The following is a 19,556-nucleotide window of genomic DNA, read 5'->3' on the forward strand; positions in this document are numbered from 1 at the left end:
AAAAAAAAAAAAAAAAAGAAGAAGAAACTAACCTCCCCGACCGCCGCTACCTCTGCCTCCAAAACCCTAACCCTACGCCGTATAAGCTCTGTCACCTCTGCCTTCTAGTTTCTTAATTCTTCTCTCACCTCTATTATATACCGCAAACGAATTCGACAAGCATCGTCTGTGCATCGGAGTCCGAAAAAGCGTTACAGAGCCGACACAAAGAAGTCTTCTATTCAAGCTTGACCAATGAAACGATGGTTAGTTTCTTATAATGCTTTAGGATTCCGTAATTATAATCTCCAAAACATCAAAGCCAACTATTGTCTTTTGTTATGTTGTTTGACAGCAAAAGAGATGGTGAGAGTATTAGAAACCAAGATGTTGTGAATGAGGACAGGATCAGTGAGTTGGCTGAAGCTTTGATTTTGCAGATATTGTCTCTGCTTCCCACAAAAGTTGCCATAGCCACGAGTGTTTTGTCTAAGCAATGGCAGTCTCATTGGAGAATGCTGCCTATACTCAGGTTTGATTCTTACGGTTATTACTATCACAGCCATGAACCCGGGACGTTTTCAAAGAATGTTCGTAAGGCTTTGCTTTCACACAAGGCTCCGGTTTTACAGAGTTTGCATCTCTCAATTTCTTTAAATAGATTGAATGCAAAACAAGTTAGAAAATTTACCGGGATTGCATTTGCCCGCAATTTGCGTAAGCTGGTACTGGATGTTCAAATTCAACTTGAACCGTTAAGATTTCCCAAGTGCTTGTATAACTGTGAAACACTAGACACCTTGGAACTCAAGTATTTGATATTTATGGATGTCCCTTCTTCATTTTGTCTGAAATCCCTGAGAACTCTGCAGCTTCATGATGTGGAATTCAAAGACAATGAATCAGTTGTTAACCTTTTCTCTGGCTGTCCTAATCTTGAAAACTTGGTGGTGTATCGAAATTCATTAAACAGAGTGAAGACTTTCACTATTGCGGTGCCATCCTTACAGAGACTATCAATTCATAATTACACTGATAGACCTAGTGGGGACTATGTGATAAATGCCCCTTCTTTGAAATACTTGAAGATGAAAGGGTTTAAAGCACTTGAGTCTTGTCTGATCGAGAACACACCAGAGTTGGTTGAAGCAACCATTTTCATCTACGATGCGAACATCTTGGGATCGCTCAGTTCACTCAAACATCTTTCCTTGCAGCTATCAGCCTTGGAAGTAAGTTTTTTTTTCTTTTTTTTTTTTTTTAAATTCTTTAGTTAAGTTCATTGTTATCACATTAATTGTTCCTCTACTAATATTGCTTTCATGTATAGAGTACATTTCCTACTGTTGGTATATTTTATCAGTTGGTGTATTTGGAGTTGCGTACATATAAAGTTAATTGGTGGAATCTACTAACGCTCATGCTCAATACTTCTCCTAATTTACAAGTCCTCAAGCTTGTCGGTGTAAGCATATAGCAAAATTCAGATTAATTTAGCTAATTCCAACTCAATTTGGGGTTTTATGATCATATATATACACTTTGTGTTTTCTCGTCGTTTTTGTCAGTCACAACAACAACGTCCTCTGGGAAACTGGAATCAGCCAAAGAATGTTCCTGAATGTTTGTTACTCCATCTCGAGACATTAGTGTATGAAGAATACGACGAATCGCAAGAGAATGGAAAAGAGGTGACGAAATATATCCTAAAGAACGCAATTTTTTCCTTCAAGAAAGGCAAAGCCAAACAGAAAGTTGAGATGGCTGAGGAGTTGGAGAGTGTGAAAAAGGCTTCAAATTCATGTCAGCTTGTATTCCGATGAAACTTTATATATTGAGAGAGTTGTATGTTGTCAAAGTTAACTCTTACTATGAAACTTTTATATTTAGTGGTAGTTATAAACTTTGAGGGTTTTTGAATGTTTAGTTGATTATTAAATGATTTTATGAAAAATTAATTAATTTTAATTGAGGAATACAATCTATATTAATATTTTTGAAGTATATTTTGTGTTATGCCTTTTAAGTTTTGCTTATTTAAATTTTTTTTTTTATAACATTAACCCCTAAACAATTTCCAAAAATAACAATGTACAGAAACTCATTTCCTAAAACATCTTAAATCGAACCAATTTTGTTATCACATAAAATCTAGACAACATCTATACATTTTGATTTTTCCAAAAACTACTCTACCCATTAAAATTTTATTCCCATAAAATATTCAAAACTATCTTTAAATATGGTATAATCTCTTAAATTTAAATGATATAATCGATTTTCCATAAAAATTTTTTTACAATCCCCATAATTATTTTGACATTAATAAAGTTCCGCTTAATCTAGATTTTAACCAGCGGTACACCACGTGACAATATTTTTACAACAAAAAAAAACGAAATTTAAAAAAATTGTATTTTTTTGTTAATTTTGTTTCTTTTGCAAAAAATAAAATAAGTTTTTTGTAAATAAAATTATTTTATTAAAATTGATCTCTACATATTTGCAAAAAAAAACTATAATCAATTTATGTGCAATGACAAAATGAGTTAGTTTCCTAAAATATATCTCACAAAATCGACAAAATAAATAACCAAATACCATAAATTCAGAACTTTAGGAATATATTAAACACAACATGTCATAAAAATCACATAATCAATTATCCGTATTTTTAATTGCCTTATATTTTTGGAAACATATTAATTAACATTACAGAGTAATTAATTATTTCTATATCATATAATTTCAACTTTGAATTGCAATTGGAAATTTATAGATAATATATTCTCACGTTCATAAACAGAATAGCATCTTATCAGCATATTCCATATTTAATTTCTAATTTCTACTCAACTATTTCCAAAAGTGTAGGTTTGAAGATATTTTAGAAGATTTCATATGCTTGCTCACCAAATTTTTCTCTACTCACTATAAATATGGCCATCGGTGAATTGGTGATCTATATCATTATTCTCAATGCTTTAGTTTTTTTGTGTTTTTTTTCTTTCAAAACGGATATATATTTGCAAAACGAAGGTTTATGTGAATTTTTTTTCGTTTTCGTGTATTTTTTTTGTTTGTCGTTTGTTGTTAATCGTCTTTTTTTTCCTTCTTTGGCTTGGTTTTCTTTAGAACCCAAGAGAGATCAGAAGGCAAAATATCAAATTAATGATGTTTAGTCATGTTCTCTTTTGGGGATATTGTCCGTCTGTGTTTAGAACGAAGCTGGTGTAAGATCAAGTTACAAACGACTTATACAAAAATCATTAGTCTTTGTGATTGAAATTGGGAAAAAATAATACTTTTTACCCACGGTTTAAAAGCATAAGTCTTTGTAACTGGGATCGAGAGAAAACACAATACTTTTACCCAAAGCTTATAAAAAATCATCCTTCTGACTGAGATTACAAAAATGTTATAAACTCGGTCATATATATAGGAGCTTAATCCCCGGTTAAGCGCTGAAATATTGATGACCGATGGGATAAGGGACCGATGAAATTAAGAGCAAAAATAAAAAATAAACTGCAGAAAATTAGAAGAGGAGGTTGGGAAGAAGAAGTAAAAGAAGGAGAAAATCTTTGATTATAAGAATGAAAGCTTTTAAAGAATGAAAGCTTTTAAAAATCATAAGTGATGATGGTGTTTCTAATGTGGGTTTGGTGATAATTTATATACGGAACGTTAGTTTTTTTTATATTAAAGCAGACTATTTTACATTTTCAATTAGAACTGAAACAATATACAGCTTCAAAATATATATTTATTGATTAGTGAAAAATCTGTTGGAAGTAGAACCAAACTCAGAAAAAATAAGAACGAAGCTTAAGTTGCAGAGCCGTAGAGAATCTACTGCACTTGAGTGAAAAACCGCCTAATCCCGGTGCAAGATAACCAAGACGGCTTACTCCAGGGTTTACTCTGCTCTCAATTGAACTGTGCACTCAATTCAAAAGAGATGAAATTCTCAAACTCAAAAACAGAAATTATAAGAAGAAGAAGGAGACGAAGAAATAGAAAAGAGAAGAAGTTCTTTTCCATGCTGAAATAGAAGGCTGGACTCATGTCTTTATACCACAAAATCAAACTTTTCCTCCGAGATTTCAGTCATCTCTCTGTCCGTTATCGATCTCGGAGAGGAAACCGTCATCGACAGTTTTCTAACATGTACATTCGGAGAAGAAGACTTTAATGAGTATTAATGGGTAATGAAGCCCATTCCTAAAAAGCCCAATTTAGAAACATACCCAACAAAATCTAAACAAACGTGATTCAATAGTACAAGCTAGGTTTAAAATTATTGTCATATGAGTTCTAAATTTATTAACTTGCATATTCTACTCACCTTATATGTATTTACATTATAAAAAAAAAATTTACTTCCGACATATCTCTATATTGTTCTATATAAAAAAAACACAATTATGTTGTGTACCACGGGTCAAAACCTAAATAATATTTTAACATCTATACTAAAAATAAATAAAAAAAACTTAAATCATTTTATTTAAAAAACATAAAGTTATATATATAAATTAAAATCGTCTCAATAAATCAAATAAATATTGATAAATAGAAAAATCTAAAAATTAATAAAACAATAACAAAATAACAAAAAAATACAACATAAATTTTAAAATTTATAAATTATAGTCCTGCGGTATACCGCGGGTTAAATCCTAAAATCACCAAAAATTTCTTTGTATGATGGGTTGCATGCGGTGTACCGCGGGTTAAAATTTAATCATTTTATTTAACATGCGGTATACCGCATAATAACTTTTACTGTTATAATTTTTTCACGGGTTAAATCTAAAAACACTAAAAACTTACGGATGAAATTTAAAAACACCAAAAGATTTAAAAACTGATAATGTAAGAATAATTTTTTCAGGGTTAAATCTAAAAAAATGTAACTATAAGAAACTTGATACAATAAAATGTAATATTATCATAAATAAAACTAAATAACTGTCATGATACAACTGATCAAATTTTAGAATTAATAATCAAAATATAATTATATAATCTTAAACAATAAACAAATATATTTTAAAAAATTTAGTTTTTTGATATAAAAATATGATCTCACGGTATATCGCTGGTTAAAATCGAGTTAACTTAGAAAAAGAGTTCAATTTTGGATGTTATTTACTTTTTTAGAAAAATATAATTGCATGTATGTAAATGTAAATATTATTAAAAATTGAGGGCAAATAAAAAAATAGTAAGAGTTAACTTTGATAACATACAACTCTCTCAATATTAAATGTTAAGATGGTTTAATAATTATTTTATTTTGCACAGTACGGTTTGTTATATAGTAAAAGTTGTAAAGTATATAACAAACATGACTAAAATCATTAAATAGAAAGAAAAAAAAAAAAACACTTATCTTCGGAGATTTCGTTTGGAATCAACTAAAGTCGGTAAAAACAAACATACATAGCAAGAAGGGACCCAATGGAAAAGGATATGTAAATTAAGTATGGTCATAGACTCATAACAGAGATCTTTTAAGATAGTACGAAGAGATATAAAGTACTAGGACGATCGTGTACAATTTTGCCACTTTCTTTTGTTATTTATTCACATAAATTGGATTAGTGTAAAGAAAATAAAACCAGTTTCTTGTTGATTCCATATTTCCATGGAACCGTCTAGTCTTACTCATGTGATGCTCGTATCATTCCCCGGCCAAGGTCACATAAACCCTCTTCTTCGTCTCGGAAAGCTCATAGCATCTAAAGGTTTACTAGTCACTTTTGTCACCACAGAGGAGCCATTGGGCAAGAAGATGCGTGAAGCCAACAAGATTCAAGACGGCGTGCTCAAACCTGTCGGTTTAGGTTTCCTCCGTTTCGAGTTCTTCGACGACGGATTTGTATACGAAGACATGGATTTGTTATTAAAATCACTTGAAGTTGCCGGGAAAAGAGAGATCAAGAACCTGGTCAAGAAATATGAGAAGCAACCAGTGAAATGTCTCATAAATAACGCTTTTGTCCCATGGGTGTGTGACGTAGCCGAGGAGCTTCAAATCCCTTCGGCTGTCCTATGGGTCCAGTCTTGTGCTTGTCTCGCCGCTTATTACTACCACCACCACCAGTTAGTTAAGTTTCCGACCGAAACCGAACCGGAGATCATCACTGAAATCCCCTTCAAGCCATTAGTGTTGAAGCATGACGAGATCCCTAGCTTTCTTCACCCTTCCTCTCCATATTCCAGTTTGGGTGGTATCATTTTAGAACAGATCAAGCGACTTCACAAACCTTTCTCTGTTCTCATTGACACTTTCCAAGAACTGGAAAGAGACACTATTGACCACATGTCCCAGCTCTGCCCTCAAGTCAGCATCAACCCCATAGGTCCGCTTTTTACGGTGGCTAAATCCATAAGCTCTGACATTAAAGGAGACATTTCCGAGCCAGCCAGTGACTGCATAGGGTGGCTTGACTCCAAAGAACCATCCTCTGTCGTATACATCTCCTTTGGGACTATAGTCCGCTTGAAGCAAGAGCAGATCGAGGAGATTGCGCACGGCATTCTGCACTCCGGGCTGTCATGCTTGTGGGTCGTGCGGCCTCCCTTAGAAGGCTTATCCCAAGAGCCACAAGTTTTGCCTCGAGAGCTTGAAGAGAAAGGGAAGATTGTGGAATGGTGTCCACAAGAGAAGGTGTTGGCTCATCCTGCGGTTGCTTGCTTCGTAAGTCACTGCGGGTGGAACTCAACCATGGAGGCTTTAACTTCAGGAGTTCCCGTGATTTGTTTCCCGCAGTGGGGAGATCAGGTGACAAACGCGGTGTACATGATTGATGTTTTCAAGACAGGATTGAGACTCAGTCGTGGAGAGGCTGAGAAGAGGATTGTTTTAAGGGAAGAGGTGACTGAACGACTGCTTGAGGCCACCGTTGGAGAGAAGGCGGTGGAGCTGAGAGAAAACGCTCGGAGGTGGAAGGAGGCGGCGGAGACTGCCGTGGCATACGGAGGATCATCTGAGAGGAACTTTCAAGAGTTTGTTGACAAGTTGGTTGATGTAATTATGTAAAGATTATGCCAAACAATAATAATTAATATCTAAGGCTCAGCTAACATGAAACTAGTCATGATCATAATATGTTTATGAGCAAAGTGGATGAACTTAGAATTTGAGATTGCAAAAGAATCAGACAATTTAGAAGTGTTTTCAAGAGGTGATATGATTAAACAAATTTAAGAGCACAATATTTACAAACTACGTACTTAATATACCCTTAACATGTCACACATTCACTCAATAATCAAAACATGCATAATACCAAGAACGTGAAGAACGATCGTCCAATACTTGCATATATATCCAAATCATTACTAATTAGATTTCTTCCACACCGTTGAACCATGTTCCCATAAACTTGTGAAATCCCTTCTTCCACTGAGACCACTGAATTAAGATAATAATAGAAATTCAGTGAGACAGTGACATTGCAAAACAACGTCACGTGCTCACCTTAGCCAGCTCTAGTAAATCCGACGATTCTGAACCATTCGACGTACTAGAAATTTCTGTTAGATTATGAAATATTAATCGTTGGAATTTATGTCTTCTACTCTAAGTACATGCATGTTGTGTAAATTATGTAACTAAACAAGTAGAAATTTTAAAATAAAACATGAGTTAAGAAAATGATAGTTTAAAAAATTCATAAGAGAAAAGATGCAAAAAAAATAATTGACAAATAGATTGAAGAAGAAAATAAGATTTAGAAGTGGAGCCGCAAAATGGTATAAAGGTGCTCGCATTTGTTTTCTACGATGATGAGCACGACCTTTAGCAGTTATATAGAAAAGTTGGCATCCCATGAAATAAACCATATTAGAATCTTATTTCATTTCATTTAGCTGACAATAAGTTTTCCTACAATTATTGTAATTTTTTTGTCGACATTGTGACTATAACCAATTATTGAGCTTAAGAGAGCCATGTTTTCTACAAGCTGAGTTGAAAATAGTTGAATTTGGAGATTTTGGGATTACTTGTAATCTTACGCATGTCCCAAATGACAATGTAATTCAAGTATGATAGTAACTTTACTTGAGTATACGTTTTTGGTAGCGACATGAATGATTAAAACGATATGAAAGAAATTTTGAGGAAAAGAATGTTAATATATAAATGCTGTTAGAAGATGAATAAAAATATTAAAATAAAAAAAATAGTGTATTTATTTTGTATCCCAAATTTATACTGTAATAGTAGTATATTTTTGGTTTGTTAACTAGAAAGAGTTCTGGACAAGGTTTTACTAGTCTCTCCCATAGTCGAAGACCAGTCTTGATCAATCTCTTATTACATAGCGTAAAGCAATCCTTACACCAAAAATCGAACTAAGGAATATATAGATCTAACCCCTGCACTCAAACCATTAGTCCAAGGCAAAGTTGGTTACTGTAATAGTATTTGTTTGCACCTTTTTGGACAATGTGAGAAAGAATTAAAAAATGGTTAAACCCTTATCATATAAGTAATCCCGTAGGCCAGCAATCCCTATGATCAACGACCCAAGATCTTCTCATTTAACTTTTTTTCGTTAAAGTAACTTAACCATTGAATATTTTCAATAACTTCCTTTAACATTTAATTAAGCTTGTCAAAAGCTACTTAATATTCACGCCATTTCAACCATATATATCCTAGCTCAACATATCACAGTTAATCACAAATGAAAACACATGCGGAAACCAAGAACGCGAAGAATGATTGTCAGTATTTTCGGATACATAAACTTCTGCCATCCCATCTAGAATTAGACTCCAACTGAGACCACTGAATATAAACATTATAATACAAATTCAATGACGTCGGGAAACCACGTCAGGTCCTCACCTTAGCCAACTCTAGTAAATCCGACCACTCTGAGCCAAGAAGAAGAAGAAGAACAGAGCAAGGAAGAGAAGAAGAAGAAGTGCTCACAGAGAAGTTAAAGGCAAAGGAAGAAGAAGCTAGAAGTTGTCTTGAGAATGATCAACGACAACAAGGAGCAACAAAGTCAAAAAAGGAAGAAGTAGGACTTTGTGGTTTAGCACTATGGGCCAGCGGATTGATTAAGCCCCAAGTGAAGAAGTAGTAGTGTTACAAGTGTGAAAGTCTAAGTTAACGTTAGTAAGTTGTTATGTCTTGTTTTGAGGAACTGTTGGAATTATGTTCATGGTGAGAAAGTATAGAATATCGCTGCCGGGAAAGAAAAAAATCATATTTTATTTTATTTTTATTCTATATATATATTATATATATATATATATTTTACCATGAATTTTGGAGGAAATTGTATTGTCTCGGAGAAGGCTTGAAACAACATTTAGAAGGAAAAAGTAAGTGTATCATGTGTTGGGGGGGACAACGTGCAGATTGATTTCGACAATAGAAACAGGTGATATCCTGTTTTTGGTAATTTTTACAAGATCGCATTTTAACAGAAATGTTGTGGAATCATGTTTTTGGAGAGAATTATATCTTCTGATTGAAAATTTGAAGTCGTCACATTTGAACAAAAAAAATTATTGAATAATTATTGAAAAAATATATTCAATATACCAAATATGAAACACTTTTCTACACTGGGCTCTACGTAGAGCCTCTACTATGTTTTGACAATATGAGCTTACCAATAGTATATATAATTGTTGTAAGCAAATTGTGTCATACAAACTTATGCAATTTTATGAGACACTTGTATAATAATTATGTCATACAAAATTATACAACTTTAAGTTATAATTATAAGTGTACTTAAAATTATAATTATAAGTGTACAATTTTAAAGTGTACTATTACCACCAACGGTTAGTTAAGTTTCCGACAGAAACCGAGCCGGACAGAAACGTTGAAATCACTTGCTTGCCATTGTTCAAGCATGACGAGATCCCAAGCTTTCTCCACCCTTCGTCTCCCTATACAGCTTACGGAGAAGTCATATTAGACCAGTTCAAGCGACTTGAAAACGACAAGCCTTTCTATCTTTTCATACTTTTTACGAACTAGAAAAAGATATCATCAACCACATGTACCACCTTTGTCCTCAAGCCATCATCAGCCCTGTAGGTCCACTCTTCAAGATGGCTCAAACCATAAGATCTGACGTTAAGGGAGATATCTCTGAGCCAGCGAGTGACTGCATAGAGTGACTTGACTCGAGAGTACCATCCTCAATCGTTTACACCTCCTTTGGGACTATAGTCCGCTTAAAGCAAGAGCAGATGGAGGAGATTGCTCATGGCGTTTTGAGCTCTGGCTTGTCCTTCTTATGGGTGGTTCAGCCTCCCAGAGAAGGGTCACCTCATCTTCCACATGTTTTACCTCGAGAGCTCGAAGAAAAGGGTAAAATCGTGGAATGGTGTCCACAAGAGAGTGTTAGCTCATCCTGATATTGCTTGCTTCTTAAGTTACTGTGGATGGAACTCCACAATGGAGGCTTTAACTTCCGGAGTCCCTGTGGTTTGTTTTCCACAGTGGGGAGATCAAGTGACTGATGCGGTGTACTTGGTTGATGTTTTCAAGACAGGAGTGAGATTAGGCCGCAGAGCTGCTGAAGAGAAGGTTGTTACGAGGGAGGTTGTGGCGGAGAAACTGCTTGTGGCCACTGTTGGAGAAAAGGCAGCAGAGCTGAGAGAAAACGCTCAAAGGTGGAAGAAGGATGTGGAGACCGCCGTGGCCTACGGTGGATCATCTGATAAGAAATTTAGAGAGTTTGTGGACAAGTCTCTTACGAAACATGTGACAAGAAAAGACAACGGAAAAGACGAGTGATAATAATGTCTCGTAGATATCCAAATGTTTAAAGTTGAAACCATGGATCAAACCAAAACCAGTAAATGTTGAAACCAACCAATTTCAGGAGCATTAAATCTTATACTACAAGACTTTTTGTACAAACAATTCACAAAAACATATAAATATGAAGTTCACAACAAAAAACAATTATGTCTTTTAAGTCTTAACATAGGTTTGAACTAAGTTATGCCTTTATTAACAAAAGGCAAACCTTCCTAAACCGACCTTGAAAATTACGACGATCTACAGATCCATACAGAGATAGGAGATGACCGATCCAGCTCTTCTTGTTGTCCTCTCGCTCACTTTCCATTTCTCTATCAACACCTTTTTGATGTGTGGACAGCTCGAGACGACAGTAGCCACTCCAGCCGAAGTGATCCCTGGACAGTAAACCATGTGACAGCTCTCCAGAAGTGTGCACTTCTGTACAAGATGATTCAGACCAGTGTCTGTTATATTGTGGCAATGGGACAAGACCAAGTCTTTCAGCAAAGGACATCCTTCTCCAAGCTCTGCTAATGCCATGTCTCCAATGTTCTGAATTTTTGTGATCAAACCCGAGCTTGAGATCTCAATAACAACAAACACACACACACACACACACACACACTCACTTTTGTTTTAAGAAAAGAAGGTTGGGTCTATTTACCTGAAGAACACTAATGTCGAGGTGAGTAAGTTGAGGACACCCTTTGGCGATTGCTAAAATTCCAGCATCGCTGATGTGATTGCAACCACTTACGTTTAGTTGTTGCAAGGAACAACCTTTTCCAATGGCGATTAATGCTTCATCTCCAACTCTGGATAACACCAAAAACACACGATTAGCTTTTGTCCCGGTGCTGTTTAAGAAACAAGATTCAAAAGAGTTGCAGGATTTACTTATCGCAAAACCGGACACTAAGTTCGGTTAGTGATTTGCAGTGCTTTCCAACAGCTACAATTCCTTTGTTTCCAATCTACACAAAGAAAAAAACGTAAATGACAGTTTCTAAGTCTACAAGTTAGGAGGAATACTTTATTTCAAGAGATGATAGATTATGCCTCGTAGCATCTGCGGATATGGAGTTTCTTGAGGTTGCGACACCCTTTAGCAATGCTGCACATTGCATTATCTCCAATGCCTGAGCAGTCTACTAAGTGAAGTATTTCTAGGGATTTACAGCCTTTTCCAATTTCTTGAAGAGCAGAATTACCTATCCTTTGGCAATACAATAAACCTAACTCATTGAGGCGCCTGCATACACCCGGAAATAACGGTTTGATCAATGATCCAGCCCATAGTGATTTCAGATGCTGTTAATAAAGAACTAAAGAAAATGAGAAAGAAAATGTACGAGCAAGATTTTCCAATTGCCTCTAGTCCATGGGTACCAATGTTGTGGCATCCATTAATTTCTACACGCGTAAGTTCTTTGCAACCATTAGCAATAGCTTCTAAACCTTTGCAACTCAGAAAGCTGCAATCACTTAGAGTGAGATTCTTCAACATTTTACACCCTTTACCGATGGCCCGCATGCCCCTGAAATACAAAATAACATCAAGTAAAACATTATACTACACAAGGCCATAGTACAAAGACAAGTGTCCTTCCATGTCCTTCATATGGTCCACCCAACATTGAGCACATCTTCGTTTTACATGTCTTATATGAAAGACAAGAAAACATATAACACAAGCACATAATGAAAGACAAGAGCAAAAAGCCTGAGGTTTTCCTGATCCCCAGACTTCTCTAACAGTTAAATTATGCACCAGAAGTATTGGATTGCACTCATAAAAAAAAAGCCAAAGGTACTTAAAAGGAACATCACTAACTTGTCACTAAAATGCTGAAAGCTATACAAAGCCAATCGCTCCAACGAAGTACACAGGTCTCCGACAACGCTAAATGCCTTATCCGTCAGAAGAACACATTGAAGACTCAGATCTTTCAAACGGTTACATCCCTGAGCCACTGCTATCAATCCTTTATCATGGATGCATTCAGAATCCAAAAACAAAACCTCAAGTAATTTACAGTGAGAACCAACTGCTTCCATAGATAAATCTGTTATTTTAGCTGAGGCAGCAACACGGATAGACTTCAAGGAATTGGCACGGCCAACAACTAGATCAATAAATCCAACATCAGTTACGCCTTCGCAAAAACGCAGGTTTAGATCTTCGAGTTGGTCACAAAACTTTCCAACAGCTGCTAAGCCTTGATCTCCAACAAAGCAACCCTGAAGACCACATCCTAAGCATATGAGATCATATTGCTTTTTTATCAAGAGGAATATAGGAAAAGTATATAAACAGGTCTCTGTATCTGCGCAGGGTGTTACAGAGATTGAACAAAAGAGAGACATATATTCCTCTTGATAAATCAACTAAATCATAAATTCACCCAAAGGCAACTAAGGACACAAATATTTCCCATGCATTTGTTTTTACCTTTAGTTGAAAACCACATTTGCTTCTCCTAAACAATTTATCAAATCAAAAAGACCAAGTGTATTCAAAAGAAATGAGGGGTTAAATTACCTGTAAATCCAGAGATCTAAGTAAAGCACACTTCTCAGCGAGGGAACACATACCAAAACTTGAAACATTAGGGCACCATATCAAGCTCAAGTTTTCTAATCTTGGAAATCCATTAGCAAGAGCAGTCAAGCCCGCATCAGCCAAGCTGCAAGACTCGACGTTCTCAACTGCAGAATGTGTCTTACCATTCAATTTCTTACGCTTACTTGACGACGACGGGGAAGAACTGTTCCTCCCACGTTTTCTCCTCTGCAAAATAATTGAGGACCGGTTTCTTAAATCGTAAGCATCCCTATAAATAAAGCTACCTAGCAATTACACTATGTTTTTCGAAAGATACATTCTCAGATCAATGTAGAGAAACAAAACCAAATTCAAATCCGGGTTCAGAGGTCAATTGGACACAACTCAATCCACTAACAATCCTAAAACAAAGGCGGATCCGATCCCAATTTCGATGAGGGAAAAAAAAAAAACATTACGGGGGAAGGAGAGAGGGAAGGGAGAGAGACGGAGAGACGCTCGTCGACATGGATAGAGGTAATATGGAGGAAACGGCGAGAGAGAGAGGCGAATTCTTCGGGAGAAATGGAAGCACCGATGCGAAGCGTGGTGCGGCTAAAGCGCTCGAGGGATAGCCATCGTTTGCAGACGAGAGAGCAAGCGTCGCGGCTGGGTTTCGATTCAAGTCGTCGGAATATCTCGAGGATTAGTTCCTCCGGTAAGGTATTGTTTATCCGATCCTCACCTCTCATGGTTCAGAGCGAGAGAGAGAGAGAGATTGTAGTTTGGGTGTATGATCTTCTTCGTCTGTAATGGCAGATCCGTGGGTAAGAGTTTATTTTTCTGAGTTAATGAGGTCGTAAAAAATGAGAAAGTGCACAGTAAACCCATTTCTAGATAAGGTAAAAGGTAAATCTTTGGTAATTGAGATGTTACGTTTGGTATCAAATTATCAATGTTGTCCTTTAAAACTAGAGTATCAAAATTGGTCAAAGAGCAAGGCACCAAAATTACCATATTAATTTCAACTTGAAAATCAGACTTTTTCTTGATTTTTTTGTTTACACAATCGTAGCCACATAGCGTCATCATATACTAAATTCTCAAAAAACAGAAGTAAGATATACACACAAAATGTAAATCACATAAAGGCATTGGGTTCTGCTTTATAGTTATAAAGTACTATAAAGCAGATCACTGAAAACGTCATCTTATGCCTCTCCTTTTCAGTTGTCACCTTGCCTCAGCACACGCAATATGGTCAAGAAGAGGTTGAGGATGTCCAAGTAGAGAGCCACTGATGCGAGGATGTATTCGTCATATGTGAAACGCTTGATGAGGTTGTCGGTGTCGTAGACTATGTATCCGCAGAATACCAATGCGCTGATTCCTCCATATACGGCAATAGATGTCGGGCCAAGAGGGAAGAACATCTGCAACATTATGATAACAACCAAAATTTTCAAGGCTCTATATATGTATGGAACCGTGTGTTTTGGTTTTACTGGTGAGGAGGGAGTATTTTGGGAGACAGACCTGGATGAAGCTTGTCACTAGAAGAATGATGAGGCTGGTGAAGAGAATGGGTCCAAGGAAGCTGAAGTCTTTTCCTTTCTTCGCAGCCCAGAAAGTGTATGCGGTTAGAGACCCGACCACAGACAGTGTCAATATCAAAGCTTGAAGGACGATTCTTCCTGATAAAATACGTAGACAAAAACAGATATGGTTACTAGACTATTAACACATTGCTGTTTCAAGTTGTAGGCATCATGTGTTCTTTTTCAATAAGTAAAGAAGCGGCAGGAACTGCGACAGAATCAAAGATTGATTGATAACAAACAGATGATATTAAAGGGAAATAGAAATAACCTTCTGTCATAGCACAACTGACACCAACAGTGAAACTCAATGAGACAGTGAACAGGGCAAGGAGGATCAGGTTAACAGGATGCTTCTGGTGGTAAATGTGAAGAGGCCAGATTACTGCAAAAAAATATCTCCCAGTAATCAATCACATGAGCGATAAATAATCTCAAAAAGTATAAAATAACACAAATATACAGCTCCAGAACTGTGCTAGATAATAACATCTTCCAGCACATACTAACACAAATTGCACATGATGCCACCAAGAGAACCTTCCCAGACAAAAAACTAATAACTGTTCTGACTATTGAAAGCAAGCAAACAAAGCAAACCTCATAAAGGACGATCAAATCATCTCGAAACCATCATATAATTCCTAAAATTAGGCAGCAGAAACTAAGAAATGAATCATACAATCCAAGAATTGCAATTCTATAATCTCAACACCACAAACAAACTACACGAATCCGCCTAACCAAAATCAGAAATCTCAGATCAAACCTTTAAGAAAAATTCTAATTACCACATCCAAAAAAAAAAAAAGACTAAATATATAACAAGAATTTTTGAATGAGATCTACGTACAGATGAAGGGGACGATGCAAAGGAAGAGAAGAATCCCAGGAGATCCGGTTAAGAGATCGTTAACAGGTGGATTAAGAACAACTACGGCGGAGATAAGCGTGGTGAGGAGAAGCTGAGCGGAGAGAATCCCATAGACTTTACGGATAAAACCCCAACGGAGCTGATTCTCGCCGTAGCTTAGCCCTGGGTAAAGCGTCGCTTCTCCGACTCCCATCTCAAGATCAATATCTTTCCGATCTCGATCTATGCCGGTCATGCTCACGCTCGCGTATCCGTACGGTTTCTCCATGGCTAAGATTTTGGGGGTAAACGAACGAGTCTCTTCGAAGCAGATCTGGTTGATTTTTTTTTTGTGGGAACAAAAAAAAAAAGTTACGATTTATATCTTTCTCTGTTGACGAAGGAGACGAGTCCTAGTGAGATGATATACACGTGGCAAAATCTACGGTTAAGATGTTTTTATAATAACGCGTTGTGTTGTTATTCATAATATCCAATCAACGACGCTGTTAGTGTTAAATTAAAAGACCAAAACAGAAATTGTATAATAATATTAATAATCGTATTGCCTAATCTCAATTATGCTAATCTCATCTTAGAAAGTTTAGAATAAATTGATGAAAGTGTGCGTTTGTAAAAAAAAAAGTAATTGTCGTGCATTTTGTTTTGAGAAATACCCTAAGATAACACTATTTTAGGTTTTTGTTCCAAATATCTTAAATATTTTTAATCTACCTTTTTTAAAATATTGAGTAATTAAATTAAATAACAAAATTCATGGATAAAAAACAGATTTACGATCTGTTTTACATTAATCCGACGAAACTTGTGATTGATCTTCCAATCTGAGATCTTCATTTCTATAATATCAACGATCTCTCGCCGTCGCCGAAACCACTTCCTCCACCGTTCCTTGTAGTCGGAACCCCAGTTCTACCATCTTTGTTCCATCATTGATTTGTCTATTCTACGCATCTTCGTGAGTCACAATTCAATATTTATCTTTACTTTCCTTAATCTTCGATTTTTCTGTTTACTTCAAACTTGGACTGATTCGTTTTTGAATCAAATTAAGGATCTGCAATTCTATATCGTCTCCAATGATTTGGTTTTGTGGGTGCTTGTTATTTCTTTTTTTTTTTGTTGTTTTTGTTCTCAATTAGATCTTAATAAAATAGGAATCCTTTTGTTTCGATTTCTTTGTCAGTGTATACGTGTGTGTCTTTTATTGAGATTGTAATTGTGGATCAGTGTTTGTTGTCTCAATATAAAATAGAAAAAAAATGTCGTTGATGGTTCCAGAGATAGAATCAACAATTTTTCATGAAGGTCTTCCAGAATTGCAAGGAGTCATTCATGAATATTATTACATCTTTCCAAAACTTTTAAAACAAAGTGTTTTTTTTTTAGGAAGGTATTCCTGAAATTCAAGAAACCATTCCTAAATATTTATAAATCATTCTTGAACATTTGATTCAGACATTTCTTATATGTTTACCGATGAAAGATAAATACCTAGCAAAATATCCCAATCTTTAATTTAAAAAACCTTCCTGAATAAGTTTTAAAACAAGTTTTGTGATGAAAACCATCCAAAAGTCTAATGATAAAACAAATACCATGTAAATACAAAGAATTAAACCGTAAATATTTAATCTCATTATGCACCAATTCCTTGTTGATGTCAACTGAAGCCTTAAATCTTGTATCTTTTTAGCACCGCTCGCCCTTAATTACTTGAGTGCTTTATTCGTAACTCAATTCCTTGTATATGAGCAAATATGATGCAAGAGTTGAACTATCCCTTGTTCAAAAAATAAAACATGTAAGTAAGCAACAACATGTTGAAAAACGATCAAGAATTGAGAAATCATGAAGATGTTTACTCAGTCCTAAAACTAGTAGTAAACTAAACACCAACATAAAACAAATGAAGAAAAAATCATGAAGCCAAAAAAAAATCTGTAGTGCTCTCTGATTATCCATCGTTGTGGTCATCCTGAAATCTAAATTTTTTATGAAGGTCATCATGAAGTTCAAGAAAACTTTCCTGAATTTTGTTGAATCCTTCCTGAATTTTCATAAGATGAAAGTAAGAACTATATAGCTTAGAGCATACATGAAAACAAAAAAGGGCAGAACATGTTAATAAACAACCGTATGTGCAAGACCACCCAAAAAAATAAGCATAAGATACTAACAATGAGATTAAGAATCTAAGAAAAAAAAGGGATGTAATTTTCCATTACTAGGTAAGCATCAAGAGAGCAAATAGCAACACAAGTCCTCAAGTAAGCCATTGCGCCTCATGTGTTCCTTTTCTCAGCAACTCAATAAATTTCTTCACAGGAAAAAACAAAATATAGCAAGAGTTACATGGTTTAAAATAATTTCTAAACATTTAGCTATGGCCAAACATTAAAATATGATAACTTTTAAGTCATTTCATACCTCTTCTAGTAACATTTCACAAAACTGTTGCTTAAACATTTCACAGAATTGTATGCAAAAGAAAGTACCCATCTCTTACACTTTACACTTAAATAACATTTCACACTTTACGCACCCATCTCTTTCTGAATCCATCAAACTGTCTAGTCTTTGCTACAATACTCATCATGGTGTTTCTCTGCAGCCCAACAAGTAATACAACATAAATTGCAGGTTCTTTAATCATGAGCTAACAATGGTTTCTCTACATCCCAATAAAAGAACATAATTGTAGACCACTTTGATCAGATCATTTTCTACTTCTTCAGGATTAGCACTCGATTCAACACCACTGATCCCAATTTCATCAATAACATCATTATAATCTTCAGATTCAATTTTGCCATCACTAACATCAGAACTACCACTAAAGAAATCTCTAAAACCAAGACTCACATCAAACAAAAGTGTAGAATTCTGGCAATGGGAGGTGATAAATAGAAGAATGAAACAGACAAGAGAAGGAAAAATACCTAGCACCGGAAAACCAAAATTCCTCTCCTCCTCTCTCGTCGATTGAACTTTTCTTGGAAATAAATTCATTGGAGTTGAATATTAACGATGCTTGGGCTCCTCTGCGGTGTCTCAATTACTGGTTTCACTTACTTCAATTTCATGAATCACTTTCGATTCAGATTTGATTGGGTTCATCGATAGAACAACATCGGAGATTGGGTTTGGAATCAGAGAGAATGAAAAGTGAGAGAGAACACACGGTAGCTGCAATATCATGATTTAGATTTTGACTCTGTTTTAATTATATTAATATCTTATTAATAAAATTTTGGAATCCTTAAGAATGTATGCTAGTTTTGGACTAAAATTTTAAATTGGTGCTATTTTTGAGAATATTCCTTTTGTTTTCACCACTTAATGGAACTGTTCATATGTAATTTTTGCATGCCTTCCCTTTCTTCATGTGAAATTCGCCTTTTGTTTACTTTACAAAACATATGAATTTATGTTATACTCGTATAATAATAACAACAACAAAATGTGAGGTTTTGTGAAATTTTAACTTTACATTCATTAGGGTAATGATAATTTTATCCATATTTTTGAGGTAAGATAAATACAAAGAGTATATTTTAGAATTATTCACAACTTATCCTAAGCCTATGAAAAAGTAGCAAAAAAAGATTAACAATAATTTCATGAATCTTGCCTATATATATATATTCAAAAGCATCTCACCCCACCATAACAAATTCTTTTATTTCGTTTTAAGGTAACACAATTTAAGAATCAAAGCTATAAGGTAGAACACGCATGTATACATGTTTAATGTTT

At 35.3% G+C, this 19,556-nt stretch overlaps 5 protein-coding genes and 1 pseudogene across 5 annotated transcripts in view; 4 read left to right on the forward strand and 2 right to left on the reverse strand.

Moving 5' to 3' along the window:
• On the forward strand, positions 28–1,899 carry LOC104723611 (putative F-box/FBD/LRR-repeat protein At4g13965). The gene is made up of 4 exons (XM_010441998.2): positions 28–245; positions 335–1,211; positions 1,310–1,444; positions 1,548–1,899. Exons 1-4 carry the CDS (start codon positions 235–237, stop codon positions 1,800–1,802), a joined length of 1,278 nt encoding a protein of 425 aa, XP_010440300.1. The 5' UTR covers positions 28–234; the 3' UTR covers positions 1,803–1,899.
• On the forward strand, positions 5,538–7,097 carry LOC104723612 (UDP-glycosyltransferase 84A4). The gene has a single exon (XM_010441999.2). The coding sequence runs from the start codon at positions 5,633–5,635 to the stop codon at positions 7,028–7,030; it is 1,398 nt and encodes a 465-aa protein (XP_010440301.1). The 5' UTR covers positions 5,538–5,632; the 3' UTR covers positions 7,031–7,097.
• LOC104728047 lies at positions 8,685–10,772 on the forward strand (annotated as a pseudogene).
• On the reverse strand, positions 10,835–14,157 carry LOC104723613 (F-box/LRR-repeat protein 4). Its single transcript, XM_010442001.2, has 8 exons — positions 13,805–14,157; positions 13,323–13,571; positions 12,615–13,021; positions 12,133–12,318; positions 11,840–12,032; positions 11,678–11,754; positions 11,445–11,595; positions 10,835–11,332 (listed from the first exon to the last, which is right to left on the reverse strand). The coding sequence occupies exons 1-8, from the start codon at positions 14,075–14,077 to the stop codon at positions 11,036–11,038; spliced, it is 1,833 nt and encodes a 610-aa protein (XP_010440303.1). The 5' UTR covers positions 14,078–14,157; the 3' UTR covers positions 10,835–11,035.
• On the reverse strand, positions 14,336–16,154 carry LOC104723614 (BI1-like protein). The gene is made up of 4 exons (XM_010442002.2): positions 15,777–16,154; positions 15,195–15,308; positions 14,862–15,019; positions 14,336–14,758 (listed from the first exon to the last, which is right to left on the reverse strand). The coding sequence occupies exons 1-4, from the start codon at positions 16,063–16,065 to the stop codon at positions 14,552–14,554; spliced, it is 768 nt and encodes a 255-aa protein (XP_010440304.1). The 5' UTR covers positions 16,066–16,154; the 3' UTR covers positions 14,336–14,551.
• The window catches only part of LOC104728049 (glycine-rich cell wall structural protein-like), a 1,958-nt gene continuing 1,869 nt past the window's right edge, over positions 19,468–19,556 (forward strand). Inside the window, exon 1 of the mRNA XM_010447091.1 lies at positions 19,468–19,494. The gene's annotated coding sequence lies outside the window, so the exon portion shown is untranslated. The remainder of the gene's footprint in view (positions 19,495–19,556) is intronic.

The sequence above is a fragment of the Camelina sativa genome, chromosome 11 (genome assembly GCF_000633955.1).
Source record: "Camelina sativa cultivar DH55 chromosome 11, Cs, whole genome shotgun sequence".
Classification (NCBI taxonomy): Eukaryota; Viridiplantae; Streptophyta; class Magnoliopsida; order Brassicales; family Brassicaceae; genus Camelina; species Camelina sativa.